Source organism: Vanellus vanellus (genome assembly GCF_965231255.1).
Source record: "Vanellus vanellus genome assembly, chromosome: 27".
Taxonomy (NCBI): Eukaryota; Metazoa; Chordata; class Aves; order Charadriiformes; family Charadriidae; genus Vanellus; species Vanellus vanellus.
In genome coordinates, this window is record NC_138932.1 from 2,357,024 (window position 1) to 2,377,976 (window position 20,953).

General features: G+C 58.5%; 2 protein-coding genes across 3 annotated transcripts; one reads left to right on the forward strand and one right to left on the reverse strand.

Moving 5' to 3' along the window:
• The first annotated feature begins 3,220 nt into the window (after positions 1-3,220).
• Positions 3,221-13,101, forward strand: PRCC (proline rich mitotic checkpoint control factor). 2 transcript variants are annotated; one of them, XM_082495895.1, is made up of 7 exons: positions 3,221-3,875; positions 6,565-6,612; positions 7,038-7,622; positions 8,422-8,517; positions 9,446-9,589; positions 9,947-10,012; positions 10,909-11,619. In XM_082495895.1, exons 1-7 carry the CDS (start codon positions 3,309-3,311, stop codon positions 10,993-10,995), a joined length of 1,593 nt encoding a protein of 530 aa, XP_082352021.1. In that variant the 5' UTR covers positions 3,221-3,308; the 3' UTR covers positions 10,996-11,619. The 2 variants fall into 2 exon arrangements, with proteins under 2 accessions (XP_082352021.1, XP_082352022.1); XM_082495896.1 differs by lacking the exon at positions 10,909-11,619 and adding an exon at positions 11,719-13,101 and having other exon boundaries at positions 3,575-3,875.
• A 703-nt stretch (positions 13,102-13,804) lies between these two features.
• Positions 13,805-17,804, reverse strand: SH2D2A (SH2 domain containing 2A; the record flags this gene model as incomplete). The annotated part of the gene is made up of 8 exons (XM_082496107.1): positions 13,805-14,179; positions 14,451-14,996; positions 15,140-15,301; positions 15,584-15,749; positions 15,838-15,927; positions 16,061-16,236; positions 16,410-16,561; positions 17,771-17,804. The coding sequence occupies 8 exons, from the start codon at positions 17,802-17,804 to the stop codon at positions 14,042-14,044; spliced, it is 1,464 nt and encodes a 487-aa protein (XP_082352233.1). The 3' UTR covers positions 13,805-14,041.
• Positions 17,805-20,953: the final 3,149 nt, after the last annotated feature.

The following is a 20,953-nucleotide window of genomic DNA, read 5'->3' on the forward strand; positions in this document are numbered from 1 at the left end:
CCTGTGTAAACCCGTGTAAATCCATGTAAAACCCGTGTAAACCCATGTAAAACCCATGTAAACCCGTGTAAACCCAGTGCAAAACCATGTAAAACCAGTGTAAAACCATATAAAACCATTTACAACTACTGTAAGCCCTTGTAAAACCACGTAAAATGATGTAAACCCATGCAAAAACAATGTAAACCCATGTAAAACGGGTGTAAACCCATGTAAACCCAGTCTAAACCCATGTAAAACCCGTGTAGCGGCATCCCCAAAACTCCACATCCCACCTGCAGCTGAACATGTTGCAGGAGAGGGACGCCAGCCTTTAAAAAAAAAAAAAAAAAAGCACGAAAATAAACATACCGGGAGCATTGCGTGCCCAAGCAGCCGCCCGCCCCGGGCGCGCTCCCCCCCTTCACCTACCGCAAAACAGGTAAAACATTAATTTTTTTGTTTCCGAAATACCCTGTTCCGCACAGCCCGGGTTGGAGGTACCGGGATTACTCACGGCGCGCGAAATTACGCGTGTAGGAAAATCTTTGTGTGTCTGCAGAGGAGACTCGGGGGAATTAAGGGGTGACTAAGTCACCAAATGAGTAAATCGTCACCTCGGTCTCCTTCCGCTCCCCAGCGCCGCTACTAAACGCGTCCCAGCTTCAGACTAAACCAGACGAAACTCCGGGTACTGGGGATTTCCTTGTCAGGGTGACGGGGCTCAGGCGCCAGCGGGGATGTTCCTCCTGGCAGCGAGGGGTGCAGGCCCAGCCCAACCGAGCACCTGCGATGAAATTAAGCACAGATTAAACCGTTTGCAAGATGAGAACCTCCACCGTGACCCAGCAGATGGGGTTCTTGGGCTGGGCTCTTTTCCTTCCATCCCCTGTGTGCTTTCCTTGGCTTAATTTTTCCTAACGAGCTGCAAAGTAACATAAATAAATAATCAGAAGGGTCACAGCTGAAAGCAAGGATCCCGCTGCCCAGGGGTAAGAGCCAGGCCTGAGGAATCTCTAGCTTAAACAGAAAAGCCGGACAAAGGGCGAGGGAAACAAAGATTTCTCCCTCCTTCTGCGCAGCCAGAGCGGGACCTTGGTTAAACTCGGTCCCTCCTATCTCTGCTGGGGTTAGTGTTGCTTTTCCTCCACAGAGGATGAGAACTGCCTCGTGTCGAGGCTTTGGGGGGTTTAACCTGCTTGCTCAGTGCTTCTCAGGGACTCCCCGATTTTATTTATCAACAGACCCAGCTATTTATGAAGCATTAAAAAAAAACACGCCAAAAGAAAAGTCTGCTGGGGAGATCCCAACACATCCCCAGGACTGCAGCCCAAGGGGTGCTTTGCTGGAGATGTGATGGCAAAAAATTCCCCATTTCCCTCATACCGGGGCTGTTTTCAGGTTTGTTTTCCAATCGATCTGGAAAGCGGGTGGGCAGAAGGGGACTGAAATTCCTCCGTGACGTGGTTTGGGGTTCAGACCCCCTCTTCAAGTCACCGCACACATGCCTGTGTCACAGCCAAGACAATGGCTCATCACTTCTGGCGGACAGGGAACCCACAGTCCCAGGAAAAGGGGTTTCTGTGCTGCCACAAAGAAAGGCTGATGCAGACAGGACCTTTTGTGAGCCAAATCGTCCCTGCGGCCGCAGAAATGTCGTCCTCCTCCTCCTCAGCATCCTTGTGCTGTATCACTTGGCTTCGCTTTTACAGGCCTCAACTGTATAAAGAGTGGGGAAAAAATGTACCTGTAAGTGTCACAGCTACTGAAAACTGCATTCACCCTCCCCTCTTGCTCCCAGAGGCCTCAACGTCTATTTTTAATACTCATCAGTCCCTCAGAACAGGGCAGGAGGGGTGGGACAGGGCACGTTAGTTGGGTTTCACACTGTTTGAAATGATAGAGGGCTTGCGTCACAGGATACGCTTCTCATTTATCTTGATTTTGCTTTAATTACTTATGCTAGTACTTCCCAGCAGCTTGGCAAATTGCTTCCTTGGGCTTGGCGTGGGGGACCTCAATTCAGAACCCAGCACTTGTCTTAATAAGGCCAGAACAAACCAGAAGGAGGTCACCAGAGTCAGACATGAAGTCAGCCATGAGCTAAAGGAATAAACCGTCTGCGAAGGAGTCCTGGCCACAAAAGATAACTCCCCTCTCCACCCCACTCCAGAAAGGCCTTCCACCAAGACTCCCAGCACTGCCTAGGCACAGCTCCTGCCTTAAAATTAAACAGGCAGGGATAAATAGGCAGGAAGGGAATCAGCCAGCTGGCAGGGACCTGCCCGCCCCCCCTGCCGTCGCTCTGTCCCCCTGCAGTGACACAGCAGCCCGGGGACCTGCCGACCTCTCCGGGAACGCCGGGAGCTGTAGTCCCCGGTTCCGCGGCTCGGTTCGGCGATTAACTAAGCGGCCTGGCCGGCAGGGCGGAGAAAACAACCCGGGGGAGGGCGGCGGGGAGCGCTGGGAGCTGTAGTCCGGGCAGCCGGGGCCCACCACAGCCGGGAAGGGCGGGTAACCCCGGGGGGGGGGCGGGGGGAGCTTGGGCCGGAGCCCACCTGCAGCCCCGCCGAAGCAGGCGGGAGCTGACAGCAGGCCCCGAGGCCCCACGAAGCCTGGGGGAGGCCCGCTTGTTCATTCCCGGCTTTCCCCCGCAGAGGCTTTTACGGGAGGCCTAGGCTCCTCGCGGCCTCCACCCGGGCTAGGCCGCACTTCACTTCAGGGCCTAGCCGGGCCTGACTAGGCCTGACCTGGCCCGGCTCGACTGGGCGAGACCTAACCCTGCCCCTAACGCCTCCCCACCCCTTCACCGACTCCCCCCCACCCCGTCCCGGCTCCCCCGGGGCCTTCCCGCCCCGTCACTTTGCCACCTCCCGCCCCCGCTCCCCCGCCGTGTCAGGACGCGCGGGGCACGCCGGGAGCAGTGGTCCCGCCGGGCGGAATGCGCAAACTACATTTCCCGTGATGCCGCGCGGCAGGCCGCGCTGGGAGGCGGGCGAGGAGGCGCGCGGGGCACGCCGGGAGCTGTAGTCTGGCGGCACTGAGGCGCGGGGAAAGAGGGGGGAGCGCTGCCGGCAGCCATTATCTGGGAGCGCGGCGCGCCGGGCGCGGAGCTGGGCGCTGGGCCGCTCCGTCGCCTCTCCGAGCCCGCGGCCCCGCCGCCGCGCGGAGGTGGGGCCGCCATGGCGGCTTAGCCTCGCCCCCACCCTCTCCTTCCTCCCCGCTACGGTCGCTGAAGGCGCGGCGGCGGCGCGGCCTAGCCGGGAGGGCGGATCCTCGGCCTCGCGTAGCGGCTCCTGCCCGCGGAGGGCCGCCCTCCTCGGGGGGCCATGTCCCTGGTGGCCTATGCCAGCAGCGAAGAGGAGAGCGATGCGGAGGAGGCCGCGGGCGAGGAGGAGGAGGCCGCCGCTCCTCCTCCTGCCGCAGCCCAGCAGCCTCCAGCCCGGGGGCTCTTCGCCACCTTGCCTCCCCCCAAAGCCCCCGTGATGCCCCCGCTGCCCCCGCCTCACCAGCCGCTGGGCAGCGGCTTCCCCCTGCTGCCACCCCCCCACGGCGGGCCGCCCCCTCCTTTCCTTATGGGCCCTCCGCCTGGCATGAGGGGCTTCAACACCCCTCCGCCGGGCATGAGCCCGGCCCAGGCCCAGGCCTCGGCCGTCAGCCTGCCCGAGGCGGCCGCCAGCGGGAACGGGAGCGAGGAGCAGCCCAGGCTGGGGGGGCTCCTCCTGCCTCCCCCGAGGAACGCTGCCACCACGACGGCTGCCTCTACCCTCAACTTGCCCCCTCCTGACTCGGCCTCTGCAGCTCTGCCCGGGGCTGGGGTGGATTTGAGCCTCCCCAAGCCAAAGAAGAGGACAGAGCCGGTGCGGATCACGGCGCCTGAGTTGCACAAGGGAGATGTGAGTATGAAACAAACCACCAACTCTTCCGGGGGGGGGTCCTCGCTCAAACCCTCCTGAGAAGGAGCGCCTTCGTGCGTGAAATCCTCTCCCCGGAGCAATCCCCCTGTGGATTTGTTTTGCCCATAAAGCACAGCAGCTCTTTCCTTGCTCTCTTCCCATCATAATATAGCAAGGTACCAAAACCTATTGTTGTGGCATCTACAGGGAGATTTGTCCCAGCCGCCAGCCCTAATCCTAAAGCGCTTTGCAGAATTAAACCGATATAGAAACCTTATTTATAATCATAATACAGCAAAACCCAGATTATCTGCACCCTTATTTATTACTGAAGCTAACGAGTTGATGATGTGGAGCTGTCTGGCATTGCGTGGGGGTATCCCCAAAAAGTCTCTTCTTTTGTTTGCTATGCAATCAATAGATTTTCCTGTCATTTTATTGCTTGTTTATCTGAAGGCTTCAGGCATCCTTCAGGCCTTTAGGTAATCATTTTTCTCTTTACTTGTGCTTTTTTGTGTTTGCAGTGCCCTGTGTCTTATGGGGCTCCTCAGTGTTGAATTCGGACAGCCCCATGGCAAGAGCGGGGAAAGGCGTGTCCCCGCCCCATCCCTTTTTTTATTTTTCTGGGTGTCCCTCTTGATCAGCTTTCCTTCTCTTTGCTCTTTCACTCTGGGACAGTACTGTCACAGTGTGGAGGTGACGGTCGTGTGGCTGTGTCTGGCCTCGGTCGCTGGTTCTGGTGAGACGTGAGCATCTCTGGCTGTAGGAAGAGTTGAACTGCGAAGCTTAGGGCCATTTCCGTGGGGACAGGTAGCTCGAGGAAGAGGTTTGACTGTATGGATTTATAAACAGCATCAATTAATAGTGGTCTGCCAGCATCTTGGGCCTGGGGGAGCTGGAACGAAGTCACTGCATCTTGCTTTGCTGGAAGAGCGGTCTGTAGGGGCATGGGGAGAGCGGTTGAGAGGACACGGGCTTCCCTGCCACCCCTGAGCCGTACTCTGCTGCTTCCCGATAACCAGCGCGGTTTGGCAAATCCCAGAGCCAGAGCTCCGCATGCCACAGCCCCCAAACACGGCAGAGGTGCACTGGATGGTGGGACGCACAGGTTCCCCTTTTAGGCAAACGGGTGAGGGCTATCCCATTCTCATACCCGCTTTTTGCTTACTCACTTTCTTGCAGCCCTCTGGAACAGGCACTTCATAATAAAGCAAGTGTTAGGGCTCTGTGCTTCCTCACTGGTTGCACAGTCACCGAACTAAGCTCAAATGAAAGGAGATTTGTTCCTCCTCTTTATCTCCTCCTCCATGTTTCAGTGTATTGGCTTTGAACAGAAATACTGCAGGTCGTCGCCATCACTGAACGAATGTTGGAGGGGAGAAAGAATACCTTAAAACCAGTGCTGGTCCAAGTGGTTCCCGTTCGGGATGCCTGGAAGTCCTTTGGCCCGTGACTGACATCTTTGCTCGTTCCCTCATGCTCCTTAAAATACCTCCTGTCCCTTTTGTTTGCACCTGCGGAGACGCTCCTGGGCAGTCTGCTTTATCTCCTCTCTCCCAGATGCAACACACGGGTTTTATGGCAACTCTTGACTTGCCTTTATTTATGCATGTTCTTTGTCTTTGTCCTGTTTTATAATTTAGATAGTAAACTGGCAGAAGACCTTGTTTCCTGTAATCTCTTTAAAGTGCTCTGCAAAGCTATAAAACGATAAAGATGTTAAGGGCCTTTTCTGATGCCAGAGACCATCAGACTTTCTACTCAAGTTTTAAATGGATATTTAGCAACTCCGACGTTATTGTGAACAATTCCCGGCTAATCCCCGCAGTGAATTTTTACACCCTTGCTTTGTGTGGTTTTGTGCTTCCCCTCTATTAATATAATATTGTCTGTTGCTCTGAAAGAGAGCGCTGACCTTATGCCCTGCAGTTTGTTGCCTCTGCCTTGCTTTAGGCTTATTTTCCTGTGATTTATTAAAAAAAAAATAAGTTGGAGCTGTTGGCTCCCTAAATGCTAATTTCTGGCAGGAGCCAAATATGTAGAATCTGAGTTTCTCTGACCACCCACTCTGCTTTAGAGCAGCATTGAAAATTTGGAATTATTTGGAATTTTGGGTCAGTGAATCCTTTTTTTGGGAGGGGTGTGTGGTGTGGCTGTGCGTTTTGTTTTCTTTTTTTTTTTTTGTTTTTTTGTTCCTGAGTTCCTGGGCTCAGGTTGGAGTTTGGCTGTGGGTAGGTTGCTCTTTTGTGATTTTTTTTTTTCTTTTTTTTTTTTTTTAAGAGGTGATGCTGACTTGTTTGCAAAGCTTCAGGTTTTACAGCAGAACGTCGCTTATTTTTCTGCCTCTGCCCAGACCGTAGCAGACCCAGCTATCTCTAAATATAGTGGCTGGTACTGTGGTTCTGCTTGCACTGTGGACAGTTTATTTATCTCTCGTAGTAGTAACCAGGGCAGGCTTTTATCTCTCTTTGCCCTGACATAGATGCATCAGCAAGACTGTGAAAAAGAGTTTGACCACATCCCGCTGTTGTTTTTTAGCTCTGCTTTTGGCAGATTATGAATTCAGATCCGCGTTACTGTGATTCCTTGGCTGTTTCAAACTGAAAATTAATAAATTGCATAGTGGGTGGGCTTTTTTTGTTTTCTTTTAATATCCCAGGTTGTGCTAAGCTCTCTTTTTCTTTCTCAGTCAGATTCAGAGGAAGATGAACCAGCAAAGAAGAAAAATACTCTTCAGGTAAATACCTAGGAGCTTTAATTAAACAAGTTTCACAGGAAAGAAGCATTTGACCGTGACAGATCTTGGGCTTCCACTAGTGTAAATCAGCCACTCTGATTAGCGCGTGGCTTTTAGTGTATAAAATTCATGAAATCCCCTTTTGGGGGTAATTTCATAAATTTAAATCTCGGGAAAATAGGCATTAATTTGGGAAGATGGCAGATATTTGCAAGTACCACGTTTCCCTTAAAAGTCCCGCTGGCCTTTTGTGCAAGAAAGCCCTGTAGGGTGTTCAAAGTAGCAAACGGTTGTGCTGAGCAATGGGAAACCCATTAATGTTATTAGAATTGGAGGAGATAATTGGCAGGGAGTCAGGAAAAGTAAATTGTCTCACTCATTTCTCTTATTTCTGTGAACCATTTGCCCTGCATGATACTCACCAGGGACGCGGCGAGGGCTCTGGCTTGTCTGCTTTGCTTCCTCAACCCAAAAATTTGACAGTGAAAGAGACCAATCGGTTACTTTTGCCCTACGCTTTCTCGAGGAAAGCGGGAGAAAACGCCTCCGACTCAAAGCCCGCTAAGGCCCCGACCTCTTCCTCCAAAACAAAACCTCTGTCCAAGCCAGCGGTGCCCACAACTCCTTCTCCGTCTGCCATCAAAGCTGCTGCGAAGAGCGCTGCCCTGCAGGTAACCAAGCAGATCACGCAGGAAGAGGACGACAGCGATGAAGAGGTCGAGCCAGAGAACTACTTCTCCTTGTCTGACAGGAGCGAGCCCAACGTCGCGGGTGCCGAGACCTACATGTACTCTGGCGCGGTGGTGTCGGAGGACCCACCGCCCGGGACAGAGACAGAGCCCCAGTTCCAGGATGCTGCTGCTAACGCCCCTCTGGAGTTCAAAACAGGCGCGGGCTCCAGCGGTGCTCAGCACAGCTGGGCGCCCAAACCCGGAGAAGACTACGGCAGCCAGCCGTACAGCCAGTTCCCTGCCTACAGCGAGGCCGGCGTGGCGGGTGCATATTATCAGGTGGGTTCGCTGAACGGGAGGTGAAGCTTGATGGTGCCGCTCTGAAAAGGTTTCTAGGACCAGTGGCTCCGAATTAGTTACTGGAGCAGGCTGCGGCTTGTGGGAATCACAGAGTCACAGGTTGGCGAGGGTTGGCAGGAACCTCTGGAGCTCATCCCCCCCCTCCCAGAGCGGGGGTCACCCAGAGCAGGTCGCACAGGATGGCGTCCACGTGGGGTTTGAATCTCTCCAGAGAAGGAGACTCCGTTGCCTCTCTGGGCAGCCTGTGCTCTGCCGCCCTCAAAGTAAAGACATTTTTCCTTGTTTTCAGAACCTAACCCGTTTGAGCTAGCTGGGACAAGGAGCAGAGATCCACAGCGCTTAGCACAACAGGATTCCTCTGGCACGAGAGCTGTAGATGCTCTTTGCTGGATAAATGTTTAATAGCTGCACTCGTTTTAAAATGCCCCCGTGTAACTGCCACTGTTGTTGTCAGGGTGCAGAATCGGGGCTCGCCAGAGCTGGTGTCTGCAGCCAGGTTGTTTCTAGTAATTCAGCAAAGTATTTGTTGTTGAGTACCTCTGAAGAAATGCCATGTACTCTTCAGTAGTGCTGGCGCAACGAGATGTGATTAATGAGGTACCCGTGTAACGTACTGTACTCCCCAGAGGCTGAGTGAACTCCCTCGGGGTGAAAAAGCAGCAGCTCACGGGGTGAGGTACGCGATTTGGTGCTCCATCTCGGGGACCTCTGTGTACGGTTGTTCCAGGATCAATCTTGCTTCGCTCTTGTGACAAACTGGTTTTCCTTCTGCTGACAGGATTACTACAGCAGTGGATACTACCAGGAGGTGGAACCAGCCCAGGCACCACCGCAGGAGCTGAGCACCGACTCCTCCTTCATAGATGACGAAGCGGTTGGCACTTTACAGTCTATCCTGCTGCAGATTTTGGGTTTAAGCTTTGTTAGAACACAGGACCCCTTTGGCAGCTGCAGTCCTGCCCCACCAGCGCACCCTGTGCTTCACGCTGGGCCGGACTGGGTTGTTGTTCTGTGGGGTCGAGCGCTGTGTTGTGGACACTGCGCTGTCCTTCCAGCAGTCTGTTGGGCTACTGCTCCAGACGGGTTTCCTTGCTTTAGAAGTAGATGTTTGTTATTTCTGCCCTCGTGAGAGGTATCGAGGACCTCGTGAGAGGTATCGAGGACCTCGTGAGAGGTATCGAGGACCTCGTGAGAGGTATCGAGGTGTGTGGAGCAAAGACGGTGCTTGCTGAGGTGCAGATGAGCTACCGTTCAGATACCTTCACAGTACATCCCCTAGCACAGTGGTCAACTCCCCGCTTACTCCAAATACTTAAAAACCTGTTAAAAAAACTAATCTAGAAATTGCCAGCCTCGTTAGCTGAGCCGCTCAGTGCTGCAGAAGACAGTAGCCCGTTTGGTGCTCGCTTCTTCGAGGGACCGCTTCGCTTTGGAGGCGGATTTGTGTTACGGGAGGTGGATGTGTTAGCAGCAAGACTTCAGGTGCCTCCCTAGCACTTAAAATGAGAGACTCGGGAGCCTGAGGGTCTTCTCCTGAGCAAGGCTGAAGGCAAAATGCTGTTTAACTGCATAGGAAAATGAGATTATAACCTTCCTGCTAAGTAGTTTAAGATCCTATGATCTGCAGCAAAGCAGAACTCTCCTAAAGAAAAAAAAATCCTGGTTGGAAAATTGTTTGTTGATGTTGTCTTTCCTGTGCTTGGGGAGCTACGGCTCAGACCCCGTCTACCTTTACTTGTTTCAGGTTAGCGTTGGTGCGTGACGTGCATGTGTAACTCCGCTTCTTTCTGTTCTCCTTTCAGTTCAAGCGTCTGCAAGGCAAGCGGAATCGAGGGAGGGAAGAGATCAACTTTGTGGATATCAAAGGGGACGATCAGCTGAGTGGAGCCCAGCAGTGGCTCACCAAATCCTTAACTGAGGAGAAGACCATGAAATCCTTCAGCAAGGTACGGGCAGGAAGGGAGGAGCGCTGGCTGGGATTTTGCAGACCTCTGTTCGGTTCCCGTTTCGGCCACAGCTGGAGCTGCATTAGGTGCTGTGCGGTCACCAGGGTGGGGGGACGAGGACCATTGTGTTGTGTAAATAACCACGTATGAGAGACCAGTAGAGCACCTCAAAACACAGTCCCAGCGTACAGATGGGGAAGACCAGCCAGGAACTGTTTCAGCCTCAGGAATCTGCCCAGAGCTGTTTAATATGAAACAAACAGTTCTCGAAGTGGCTCTGTGCGAGCTCTTGTCTTGTTTCGCTGTCTGGGTCAGTATCTTTCCAGGCTTAACTGTTCACCTGCTTTTGCTTTCTAGAAAAAAGGAGATCAGCCCACGGGTCAGCAAAGGAGAAAACACCAGATCACCTACCTGATCCATCAGGTGAGTGGCCTCCCTCTAGCGTGGAAACCGATCCGGGCAGAATTACAAGGTTTGGTGCTCGGCAGCACCAGGCAGAGCCGGTGGAGCTGCTTCTTCAGCAGCTGAGGACCAGGGGCTGTTCCTGATGGAGAGCGCCCCGAGCCCCGGTGAGGGACTTTTTACAAGGGCATGTAGTGATAGGACAAGGGGTAACGGCTTCAAACTCAAAGAGGGGAGACTTAGAATAGATATTGGGAAGAAATTGTTGGCTGTGGGGGCGGTGAGCCCCTGGCGCAGGGTGCCCCGAGAAGCTGTGGCTGCCCCATCCCTGGAGGGGTTCAAGGCCGGGTTGGACGGGGCTTGGAGCAACCTGGGCAGGGTGGAATGAGATGATCATTAAGGTCCCTTCCCACCCAAACCATCCTGTGATTCTATGAGCCCTGCAGCAGCTCTGACAGGGACGGAGGTGGCCGTGCTGCGGGAGTGTCCTGGCCACCGCCGGCCGGCCCAAACAGCCTCATGGCAGTGGCGCCATGGCCCCGAGGGTGTCATGGCACTGAGCTTCTAGCTTGCTTTTTGCTTTGTTTTCCTCTTCCCCTCCTGCCCAGCTCCAGCGTGTGCGTGGTAGTGCGTGTTACGAGACTCTCTGCTTCCTGTCTTAATTCCGCACCGCTGCCGTGTGGTTGGGTAAATGGCTGCTGAGACCATCCCACAAGAGAAGCTGCCTTTCAGCATGAATGAAATGCCTGTGCATCCCAATTAATTCAGACCTCTGTCAAGATAATTGTGCTAACTCCTGTAAGGAGGCTGCTCGTTCAAGTGCTCTGTAATCCCCGTCGGCAGGGGCGCAGAGGAGGGTGAAATACTGCTGAGTCAGCGAGCAGCCGCGCTGATGTTAATCCTCTCAATTTCTGCAGGCAAAGGAGAGAGAACTGGAACTGAAAAACACATGGTCTGAAAACAAGCTCAGCCGACGTCAGACTCAAGCCAAATACGGATTCTAACACCTCTGTCCCGCTTTTTGGCTGCTGTCCCAGGTGACCTACTGTGGCAGACTTCTCCTGGCCTTCTGGAGATCACCCGGGCCCCGTGTAGAACGTGGTCTGCTCGGCGGGTGGGAGGATACTGCCCTCCCCTGCCCGTCAGGAGAAAGGTTTAATGCAAGCCGGTCCTGAAACTCCACCTGTAATCTTTCCCCTCCCTCCTTATAAACAATAACGTGGAAGGTTCGAATCAAGTCTGTGTCGGACGAGTGATGACAGTCCCAAGGCAGCGGCAGGAAAGGTGCCCGGTGCAAGGCTCGGAGCTTCCGTCCTGTCGGGACGGGGGCTACTCCTCCTTCGACGTAGCCTTGCCGCTGGAACCTTAGGCAGAGTCTCAATAAACATCCCGTTCCCACTTTGCTCCTTGCTTGGACTCGCTGTGCGGTGAGAGTGTAATTTTGCTTTCGAGAAGGCAGTGAGTTTCAAGAGCAAGCCTGGCTTTTTTTTTTAGGTTTTAATCCTTTTATTTGAGACGTCCTCATGGCTGCTTACTCATGGCTGAGTAAATCCAGTGCTTCTCTCATGTGAATGACTTCGATATCTTTTTTTTTTTTTTTCTTCTCCCCTCTTTTTCTTTTTTTTGTTTTTTTTTTTTTTTTCTAAGTGTGGCTAAGTTAGTGGTTTTGTTCTCAGCTCCGCCAGCCTTCATGTCTCACACCGTGCTGAGGGGAAACTCCTTTACAGGTCAGAGCTTGCAACAGAGGTGCAAACGCCCTGAGTGTGGAACGCACAAAAAAAAATAAAAAAAAAATAGGCAGCGAGGATCTCTCGCCCGGCACGAGGCGCTGCTGAGGGCTTTTGGAGAACCGCGATGATCGATGTGTGTATGTACGTTTTTCTTCCTTTCCCCCCCTCCCCTCTTTCCCCCTCCTCCCCTTGACCTGAGACCTGCAGCGCTGTCCCAGGCTGCTCGCCAAACTTGTTGAACCGAGTAGTCCCAGCGTCGCGCGGTGCGGCGCAGCTGGCAGCGAAGCAGCAGTATTTCCTCTGAGCAGACGCAGATGAAAGCTGCCAACTGTACATTTATTATTATTTTTTTTGGTTTTTTTTTTTTTTGGGGGGGGTGTGTGTCTGTTTTCCAGCTTGTTTGTATCAGTTCTGTTTCAATTAAGTGTTAACTTTACCCTCCTGGCTGGGAAAAGGAGACCGTGTCCGGCCTTAACTTTTTAAAATGAAATCTTTCTTTTATTGAAGGGATTAGATCTCGGCGATACGACTGCAAATCATGTGCAGCCTTTTGCTGGCCAGATCCACCTATCTTTAGCCAAATCTCTGTGGCCTCACTTAAGTTTGTTGTTCACCAAAGCGTGCGATGCCGGAGGGAACAGAGAGCTGGGCTGGTTATTTAACTTACATTCCCACCGTTAAGGGTTATATTTTGTTGTAACCGCAGCTAAAACAGCTAATATTTGTTATTCCATTGAGGAAAAACTCCCAAGAGGTGGTTTTTCTCCCATGTTACCTGGTTAAAAACAAGCAAACCCCCATGAATGAAGTCTTTTTCTTAGAATATTTTAAAATAATCTGATTTCTAGTTTAGTTCCCTGGATGTTTTAGTACTTTGCAGAGCCCGTTTTGAGTATTTGAATGACCAGAATAAAGTTACTGCTGAGTAATTTATTCATATCTTATATGTACAGTGAAATCCTCTGAAAAAGAGATTTGATAAAAGGAATAAACTTTTAAATGAACCGAACCCCACCTGTTTCCATCGCGAGGTGCTCGACTCCTTGCTCGAGGCGTTGCTTTTCCTTCTCCCCACCGCTAAGGCCGAAGCACCTCCGCGACGGCCCGCGTTTCCGCCTCGGCCGCTTCGCTTTATTCGCAGAGCGGACGCTGTTGCGCGGCCGGTGACGAAACCCTCGGCTGAGGGAGTTTGGTAAGCGCTGCCCATCCGGGGTGTGAACCCCAACGCTGGGTTTGTGCTCACCGCTGTGGATTTAGCCCTTTAAAACACCCAGCCCTCGGCGTTCCCGCTCGGAGCGTGGCGAGGCAGCTGGCGGCGCGGGGCTTCGCTGCAGCGGCACACCGCGTGCTCCCGAACTCTGCAGCGGCCTCGGTGGGGGTTGCGGAGTCTGAGGGGCTGAAGCTCACGGCTTCCCCTTTTCTTTTTCCGTTTCGGTGTGTAATGGCTCGTTTTTAGCAGTAGAGGGGAGTTCGGAGGACGGGAATCGCGCTCCGCTTTTAGCCATTTAAGAGATACGAAATGTGGACGTGTGAAAAGTGAAAGTGGTTTGTTCCCCCCCTGCCCCCGAGAGGTAAAAGAAAACAACTGCAGCCCCACAGCCCTCCTTTTCCCTCCCTGTCTGGACACTGACACCTCTGAGCGTCAGGTTTTGGCTGTCCTCCGGCACTTTCTGCTCCGTTTAAGGCTGGGGGCCGCCTGCTGCGAGGACGCTGTTGGCTCGCTGTCGTTTCCGATGGAATGCCGCCAAGCGCGGTGTCTCCGACCCAGCAGCAGCCGCATTTGGTCCTCCGATTTGGTGCTAACCCTGTGTTTTGGGGCTGGAGGCGACGAGCGGGGCTTCGAGGTGTCGCCAGCGGGGTCGTGATGTTCGGTGTGACCCTGCCTGCCGGGCGGCTTGCGGCCAATTTCATATCTGACTCTGGATGCACTGGCCGTGCCCGAAAGCCGTCTCTGTTTTTACTGTAATAGCCTTTTTCCGCCCTCTTTCTATTAATAGACATCTCTTTCTCAATGTGTTCAAAGATAAATGAGATCTCGTCCCCTCTCAACTGTCTCGCAGGGCTTGGGAAGAGGGCTGCTGCCTCGGGCAGGGCGTGGGAATCCCAGTATGGAATGGACTGGCGTTGCTGGTATGGCCGGGGCGCTGGTTGTCTGCGGAGGGGCCAACTGCGGCTTCAGAGCTCTCCTCCCAGGTCCGAGGGTTTCCTTCGGCGCTGAAGGAGCCCGAGAGATTCCTTCTGCCCAGGAGCTGGGTCTTGTCTTGGATCTTGTCTTGGATCTTGTCTTGGATCTTGTCTTGGACCTACCTGCGCGGGTGGCTTAGAGTCGGTCTTCGGAAAGCTGCTCGTAAATATTCTCGGGGCCCTCCTGCACTGCCGCAGCCGCAGCTCGCTTTGCGGCGCTCGTCCTCCGGCCGTAAACGGGATCGTCGAACTCCAGCGGAGGGTCCCTCATCCCCTGGGCAGAGGGGAAAGGGAAAACGTCCCTGAGAATCCCACCTTGGCGAGTGGAGGTTTGAACCTGAGAGCCAGGACGTGGTTGAAAGTTGGTCCTTCAGCTCTCAATTTTGCTCCCGTTTCGGCTGTGACGTGGGGACCGTGGCTCCGGCGTGGAGTCCGCTGGGCAGGGACCCCCCTTCTCCCCCCCCCCCATCACCCTGGTGCGGAGCAAACCCCGACCCCGCGGCCTCTACGGAAAGTCTCGTTGGCACTGAGCTCTAGAGCGGGACCTGCCGAGGGGAACGCACCTCCGCGGCCGCGCTGGCGGCTCCTCTCTCCTTCCCGGCTGCGGTGGGAGCTGCCGGCAGCTGCCGCTTCTTGGAGGCCTGGCTGGATGCGCTGCGGAAGAGCCGGCGGTGAGCGCGGGATTTGAGGGGCAGCGTGGAGAAGGCGCCTTGCGTCCCCCTGGGAAGCGGAGCGGGCAAATCCTGCTGGGCCAACGCCACCTCAGAGTAGATATTCTCCTCGGGGCCGGCGCTGGGGCTGGAGCCCCGGCCCATGGCGTAGAAGGGGATGGGTTCTTCCAGCTCGCAGTAGGTGGAGGAACTGGGGGCGATGCCCTCGTGGGGTTCGGCGTAGGTGTGGAAGCACATGAGCTGTTGGTACTTGACGTCGGCCGGCTGGGGCGGCGCGGGCAGCTCGGGGAAGACGGTTTCTTTGCGCACCGGAGCGTAGAGACCTTCGGGAGCTGCTCCACCGCCGGCGGGGCTGTGCGGCCCCTGAGCCCCAGCTGAGGAGCTGGATTTGGCTGGGAGCGGTGGGGGGACGCTGGGAGCCTGGGGAAGAGATGGGACAGGGCGGAGGTGAGGGCTGGAAGCGGGTCCGGCGTGAAACCGTGGGGCCTGGGGCTGCGTCCCCCGTCCCAGCCGCATCCCTCGCGAGAGCTTTGGCCACGCTGCAGCTTCTGTCTCGCCTTTACCTCCCTGGATGAGCCTTTCCGGGCCGCGGCCCCCCGCCTGGCTGCCGGGGTCCCCTTGGACACGCTGCTGTACTCCGGGAGGTTTGCTGGCGCTTTGCTCGACGGACAACGCGCAGCATCGCTGTCGGCTGAGCTCCGCGTCCCTCCTTGGGGCTCGTCCTCCTGCGGGGAGAGGAGAGATGTGCCGGGGAGGGGGGGGGGCGCGTGGTGCGGGGCAGACCCAGCTGGGCGCTGGTCCCACCTCGGCTGCGCCGCCCGCGGTTCGGCTCCTTGCGTCCAACCGGGATGCTCCGGTTCCAACCCCGGTTTTCACGGTGCTCGGACTTCCCTTGGCTTTGATTTCCCCAGCTTGGGAAAATCCCCCCCCCCCCCCCTCCTCATCCATACAGCAGCAACGACTCCGCTTTTCCGGCTGCGGGGACTAACGAGGGACCGGCACCTCACCCTTCCGCATGGCACCGTCAGGAATTCGTGGTACGGGGTGACGGGGGCGATGGCGTAGTGCTGCAGCAGGTCGGTCAGCTCGGCGTGGGCGCTCCGCTCCCCCAGGATCACGTACCGCCCGTCCGGCAACTGGTCCAGGACAAAGTGCCGGCAGCGATCCCTTCCCCTGCGGGGAGAGGGGACGGGGTCGGCACAGCCGGTGGGAAGGGGACGGAGCCCAACGCTCCCTCGGACGGGGCCGGGGGTCCCCTCACCTGTAGGACAGGACGAAGCCCACGGTGCTCTCGCTGAAGCGGACCAAGAAGCAGCCCGGGGGCTGATCCTGCAGCAACTGCTCCGTTTCCCTGCGGGAAGGGGGCCCAAAGCCACTCAGCCACCACCCCCTTCGTGGCACCCAGGGCTCCTGCTCCCCATTTCCACCTTCCTATGCCGAAGGGGCCACTCCGTCCCCCGACCTCGGCTGCTCCCGGTGCTCACCTCCGGCTGATGAAGCCGTGGAACCACGCTGGGAGCTCGCCCTCGGCCCCCAGCCTCCTGGCTTGCGTCTGCTCGAACCACAGCCTCGTCCGGGCACGTAGGGCCACCAGCTCCGGTCGCAGGTCCCATTCCGCTGGGGACCGGCTTGGTGGGGACGGCCAGGAGCCTGGCGGGACCTGGAGGGAAGAGGGAAGCGGTGGGGGGTTCGGGTGAGGACGTGCCCTGAGGATGCTCTGCTCCTGATGATGCAGCCCGGGAGGACACGGTCCCCACGGTGTGTGAGCTGGGGGACACTGGGATGGTGACCTGGGGGGGGGGGACACGGCGCCCTCGCAGCCCCCCGTCCTACCCCGCCGCCTGCGTTGTAGTGTCCCATGGGCTGCTCTGCTCCCTGGGGCTGGACCCGCGTGGTGTCGCGTCCCGCTTTGGCGCCGGCTCCGGTGTCCTCACCGATGGGTTTGAAGGTGCTGAAGAGGGGACGGTCGTCATCCGTGGGGTCCCCTGTCCCAAGGAGCGGGGAGAAACGGGCTCAGGGCAGCGCAACCCCCTCGTGAGCCCCGAGGAACCCCGAGGAACCCCGAGCTTTTGCCTACAGCCTGGATAAATGTCACCTTCACCTCGTGCCCCCCCCCTCCATCACCTCGCTTCTCTCCGGGGACACCACCCCGGACCCGCGCCCCGAGAAGGGACCATGTCCCTGGGACCCCAGAGGAGAAAAGCCGCGGGGAGCTGGGCGAGGGGAAAGCGTGTGAATTCCCCCCAAACCGCCCCCCCAGCCCCCAAAAGTCCCCGAGGGGTGTCGGGTCAGCCCCGGGAAGGGGGAGCGGGACGAGGGGGGACCCCGAGCTCGGCCTCGAGCCGCCAACGCTCGGCACAACGACGTTAATCCCCGGCAGATGCTTGAGGGGGTGGAAGAGGCCGGGGCCGGTTCGATTCCGGAGGCAAAGCTGAGTCAGAGGAGCCGGTGGAGGCTCGTCCGAGAGCGGGGGGATCCGGATGGGGGGGACGGGGACACACACACACACGATGGCATCCCCACCTTTCACCGGCGGCAGCCCCCAGCCCGTCCCTGCGCCCCGGCGGGAAGGGGTTGACAAAACGAAACGAAACAACCCCCACGGCGGCAAACCGAAGCGGGGAGGGTGAATTTGGGTCAGAGCCCGCCCGGGTACAGCCGGGCGGTTGGGGACAACGCCGCCGTCCCCAACTGGTGCGTGTGTTGTCCCGTCCCCCCCCCCCCCAGCTGGGGAGGGGTCCTGGGAAGAGATGGGGGGCGCTCGTCCCTGCTCCCCCATCTCGGCCTCGGAGAGGCGGCTCGGGGGGAGGGGGAGGGGGGGGCTGCTGAGACCCCTCTGAGAACGGTGAGAATGGGTCCAATTGGGCTGGGAAGGGGCTAAAGCCCAACTTTGCTGAGTCAGCCCCTTCCGGGCTGGATTTCCCCCTTCGAAGGGGGTCAGGTGTGGCTGGAAGGGCCGCGCTGGGCGGGGGGGACCCCCGTTCCCTCTCTCCACACCCCCTTGTGCCCCTTCCCCATCGCCCCTTTGGACGGGGGGAGCACCCGCAGCCCCGAATCGCTCTGCCGCTGCCCCGTCCTGAGCCCCCCCCCCCCCCCCTCCTCCCCCCTTCACTTCTCGGGCTTTGCCCCTCGGCCTTTTTTCCTCCCATCCCACACCAGTACAACCCCGGGCAGACCCCAGTCCACGCGCCTACCTCTGCCGGGCCACGCGGGGAGCCGGGGGTCCATGGCGGGAGCCGCCGGGACGGGCAGGCGGGCAGCGCTGCCTGCGCTCGCCCCTCCGCTGCCTGCGAGGGCAGGAAGCGGCAACCGAAGCCGCAAGGACCTTCGCGCGACGGGGAGACGTCACGGGAAGGCGGTGGGGTGGCACTGGGGGTGACGGCAGGTGACACCGGCACCTTCAGCACGCGAGGAGGGGGCTCTGGCCGCCCACCCGCCCGTCGGTACGTCTGTGCCGCCGGCAAAGGGCTCTCCGTTCCTACCGGCCGCATCCCGGGGGCTCAGTCGGCCCATCGGTTGGAATTTGGTTCAAGGCGCGGTGGCATCTGGCACCTCCCGCTCCGGCTGCGGTGACCTTCTCCCCACCGGCCACCGGAGCCGGGCACGTGGTGGGACGCGCTGGGGACATGGTCGCGGCAAACGAGGGGTGAGGCCAGCTGGGCAACGGGGCAGCCGTGCTGCCGGCACCGCCGCCTCTGCCGCACGCCGGCCGTGACTCTCCCTCCCGGCGGTGCCAGGCTGCGGCCGGCACGCCGGCGAGAGCGGTGCCAGCCCGGCTGCACCCCGGAGATGCAGGAATTAGGGATGCAGCCGGCTCATCCGTCGCACCGGGGCAGGGATGGGGTGTACCAGGCCATGGCGGGGATGGTGCCCGCTGCCCGCCAGCGTCCCCCGGCAGGCGGTGCCGTGCCAGCGCCGGCTCTCTCCACCTTAAGAAACCTGTCCCTCCCCGTCACCTTCACACCCTCCGTACCCGCTTCCCCTCCGGCGGCGGCCGCGGTACGGTATTTTTATCTGTCAGCCAGGTTTCCTGTTTGCAATCCTCACGCTTACGGGTGCAGAGCGGCCGAGGGGACGTCGGCCGGGGGGAGACGTCGGCGAGCGGGACATCAACCGCCGGCGGCTCATCCCACCGGATCCCGGCCGCTCCTCGAGGAGCCGAGGCGCTGGAAACGCCAGGAATTATCCCTAAAAGGCCTTTTCCAGTTCGTCTCCGCAGCCGACCGCGGGGAGAGCGTGGGGGGATTTCTCAAGAGACTTCGGGAGGAGGAGGGCGAAGAGCTTTACTTCTTCTGCGCCGCGGCCGACCGGTGGCCGGATCGCCCCCCACCCCCCCCCACACCCCCCCCCCAGCCTCCGGCTCTCTGGGAAACACCGGGACTTCGAGGAAAAGCCTGGCACTGCCGGGGGGTGCTGGAGGAAGGCTGGAGCTGTGCGCGGCGACACCGGGGGGTCGGACCCTCGCGCGGAGGTAAGGGGTGCCGGCATCCCCCCCCCGCCATACCGGGTGTTGTCTCGGTGGAAGGGGATTCGGGGAGTTTTGGGGGTGCTGCGGTGCTGCTTTCGGTAGTCGGAGGTTGGGGAGCGGCTGTTGCCACCTGCGAGAAGTTTTTCCTGGGAGCTCATTTTCCGGCTGGCGGGTGCCGGGGGGGGGGGGGAGGGGGGGGTGTTTGGCCCGCAGCCGAAGCGGGGATGGTTTTCCTGGTGGAGGGCAGCGGGGAGAGGTGGGACGGCGCTCTCTGCCCTCCGCAGCCCCCCGCGAACCCGGTGCCGACAGCCGTGAGCTGAGCCGTGGCCGCGGGCGGCGGTGTGCCTCAGTTTCCCCCCGTGCAAAAGCAGCGCGGTGGCGGTGCCGGTGCGAGGGGGGGTGTGTGTGTGTTGGTGGTTGTCCGGCGAGGAGTAGGGCGGATCGGCCGCTTGTGTCCCTTTGCCAGGGGGACGAAGGGATGCGCTGTGACCCCGGCTGGCGCGTCGGACCCCGTGGCCGTGTCACATGCCGGGGACGGTGGCCCGGCTCCAGCCGTGGCCACCCCCACGCACATACCAGCCCGGGGAGCAGCCGGCTCCGCGCGGTGCTGGGGACGAGCGGTGCCGGGACGGGTGTCCCCCACCGAACCGGGGGGTGTCACAGGACTGTCACCGTGGGCAGAAGCCATCCCCTGTCCTGGGGAGAGTGAGGGAGAGTGCGGGTGCGGAGGAAGGCTCGGGAGGGTAAGGGGGCGCAGCCGGGCTGGGAGCAGGGATGAGCGAGGGGGGACTGGGTTTGGGGACCCCTCACTGTCCCTTAGGGCCACCAAGGGGGGGGGACGACACAAGGAGGGGACTCGGCCCCACCACCGGTGGAGCACAACCCCGTGGATGGGGACAACCAGCGAGACGTGGGGCTGACCCCGGGGATTGCGCGCTGGAGGGGGGCTTGAATCCCGGGTGCACCCCAGTTTCGGGAAGGGTAAATCCCGGCGCGCCGAGCCCGGATTGGGGAGCGCCGTCCGGCTGCCGGGGCGCCTGAGCAGGATCCATTTTTTTGGATGCTTTTTGCGGAGATAAAGCCGAGCCAGGCGGCCGGGAGGGGTTCGGCATCGCGGGCGCTCGTGTTCCCTTATCCAGTTGTTTTTTCCTGCTGGGGGGGGGGGGGGGGGGGATGGGGACATGACACCCCACCTCTGACCAATACTAATTTCCTCATCCCTTTCCCGGTGGCCTTCAACCTTCCCCAGCCCGCACCCGCCCAGGAAACCTCCCGCTCCCAAGGGACACAGTGCTGGGGACATCGAGGTGGCCCCAAGACCGGGGTTCAGAGCCCGCGTCCCCCCTTTCTCCGTAAAGCCGTCGGTTCCGGTTGCCCCCGTCGCCGGAGCATCGCTAGCCCCATCTGGGGAAACTGAGGCACGGGGTGGGGGTGGGGGGGGACGACGGGACAGGCACTGGGGTTTGCCGGCGGCCGAACGAGACTGGTTTGTGGCTCGGAGCTGTGGGGGACACGAGCTGAGCCCCCCCACTTAGAGGGTACTGCCCATCAGTGTAATGAGTTGGGGGGTCCTCTGCCAGGACCGCAGGGTGCGGGCAGGGCGCTGGACCTCTCCGAGGGGCTCCCCAAAGCCCCTCTTCCCCTCCCCTGTGCCTTCTTGTCTTTGCAGCCATGGCCGAGGGCGGCGGGGAGGGGGTCCTGGCTGGGGGGGCGCCGGGGGCCACCCCTGACAGCACCCAGGTGAGACGTGGGGCTGCGGGTGTGGGGTCTCCCCCCGGGGGGCTGCGGGGGACCAGGCGGGACTCTCACAGATGAGCTCATGGACATTTTTTCCCCCCCATTATTAATCCTTTTCTTTAAAAGAAACCCAAACCCAAACAGCCATGTTTATTTTGCACCCCCCCCCCCC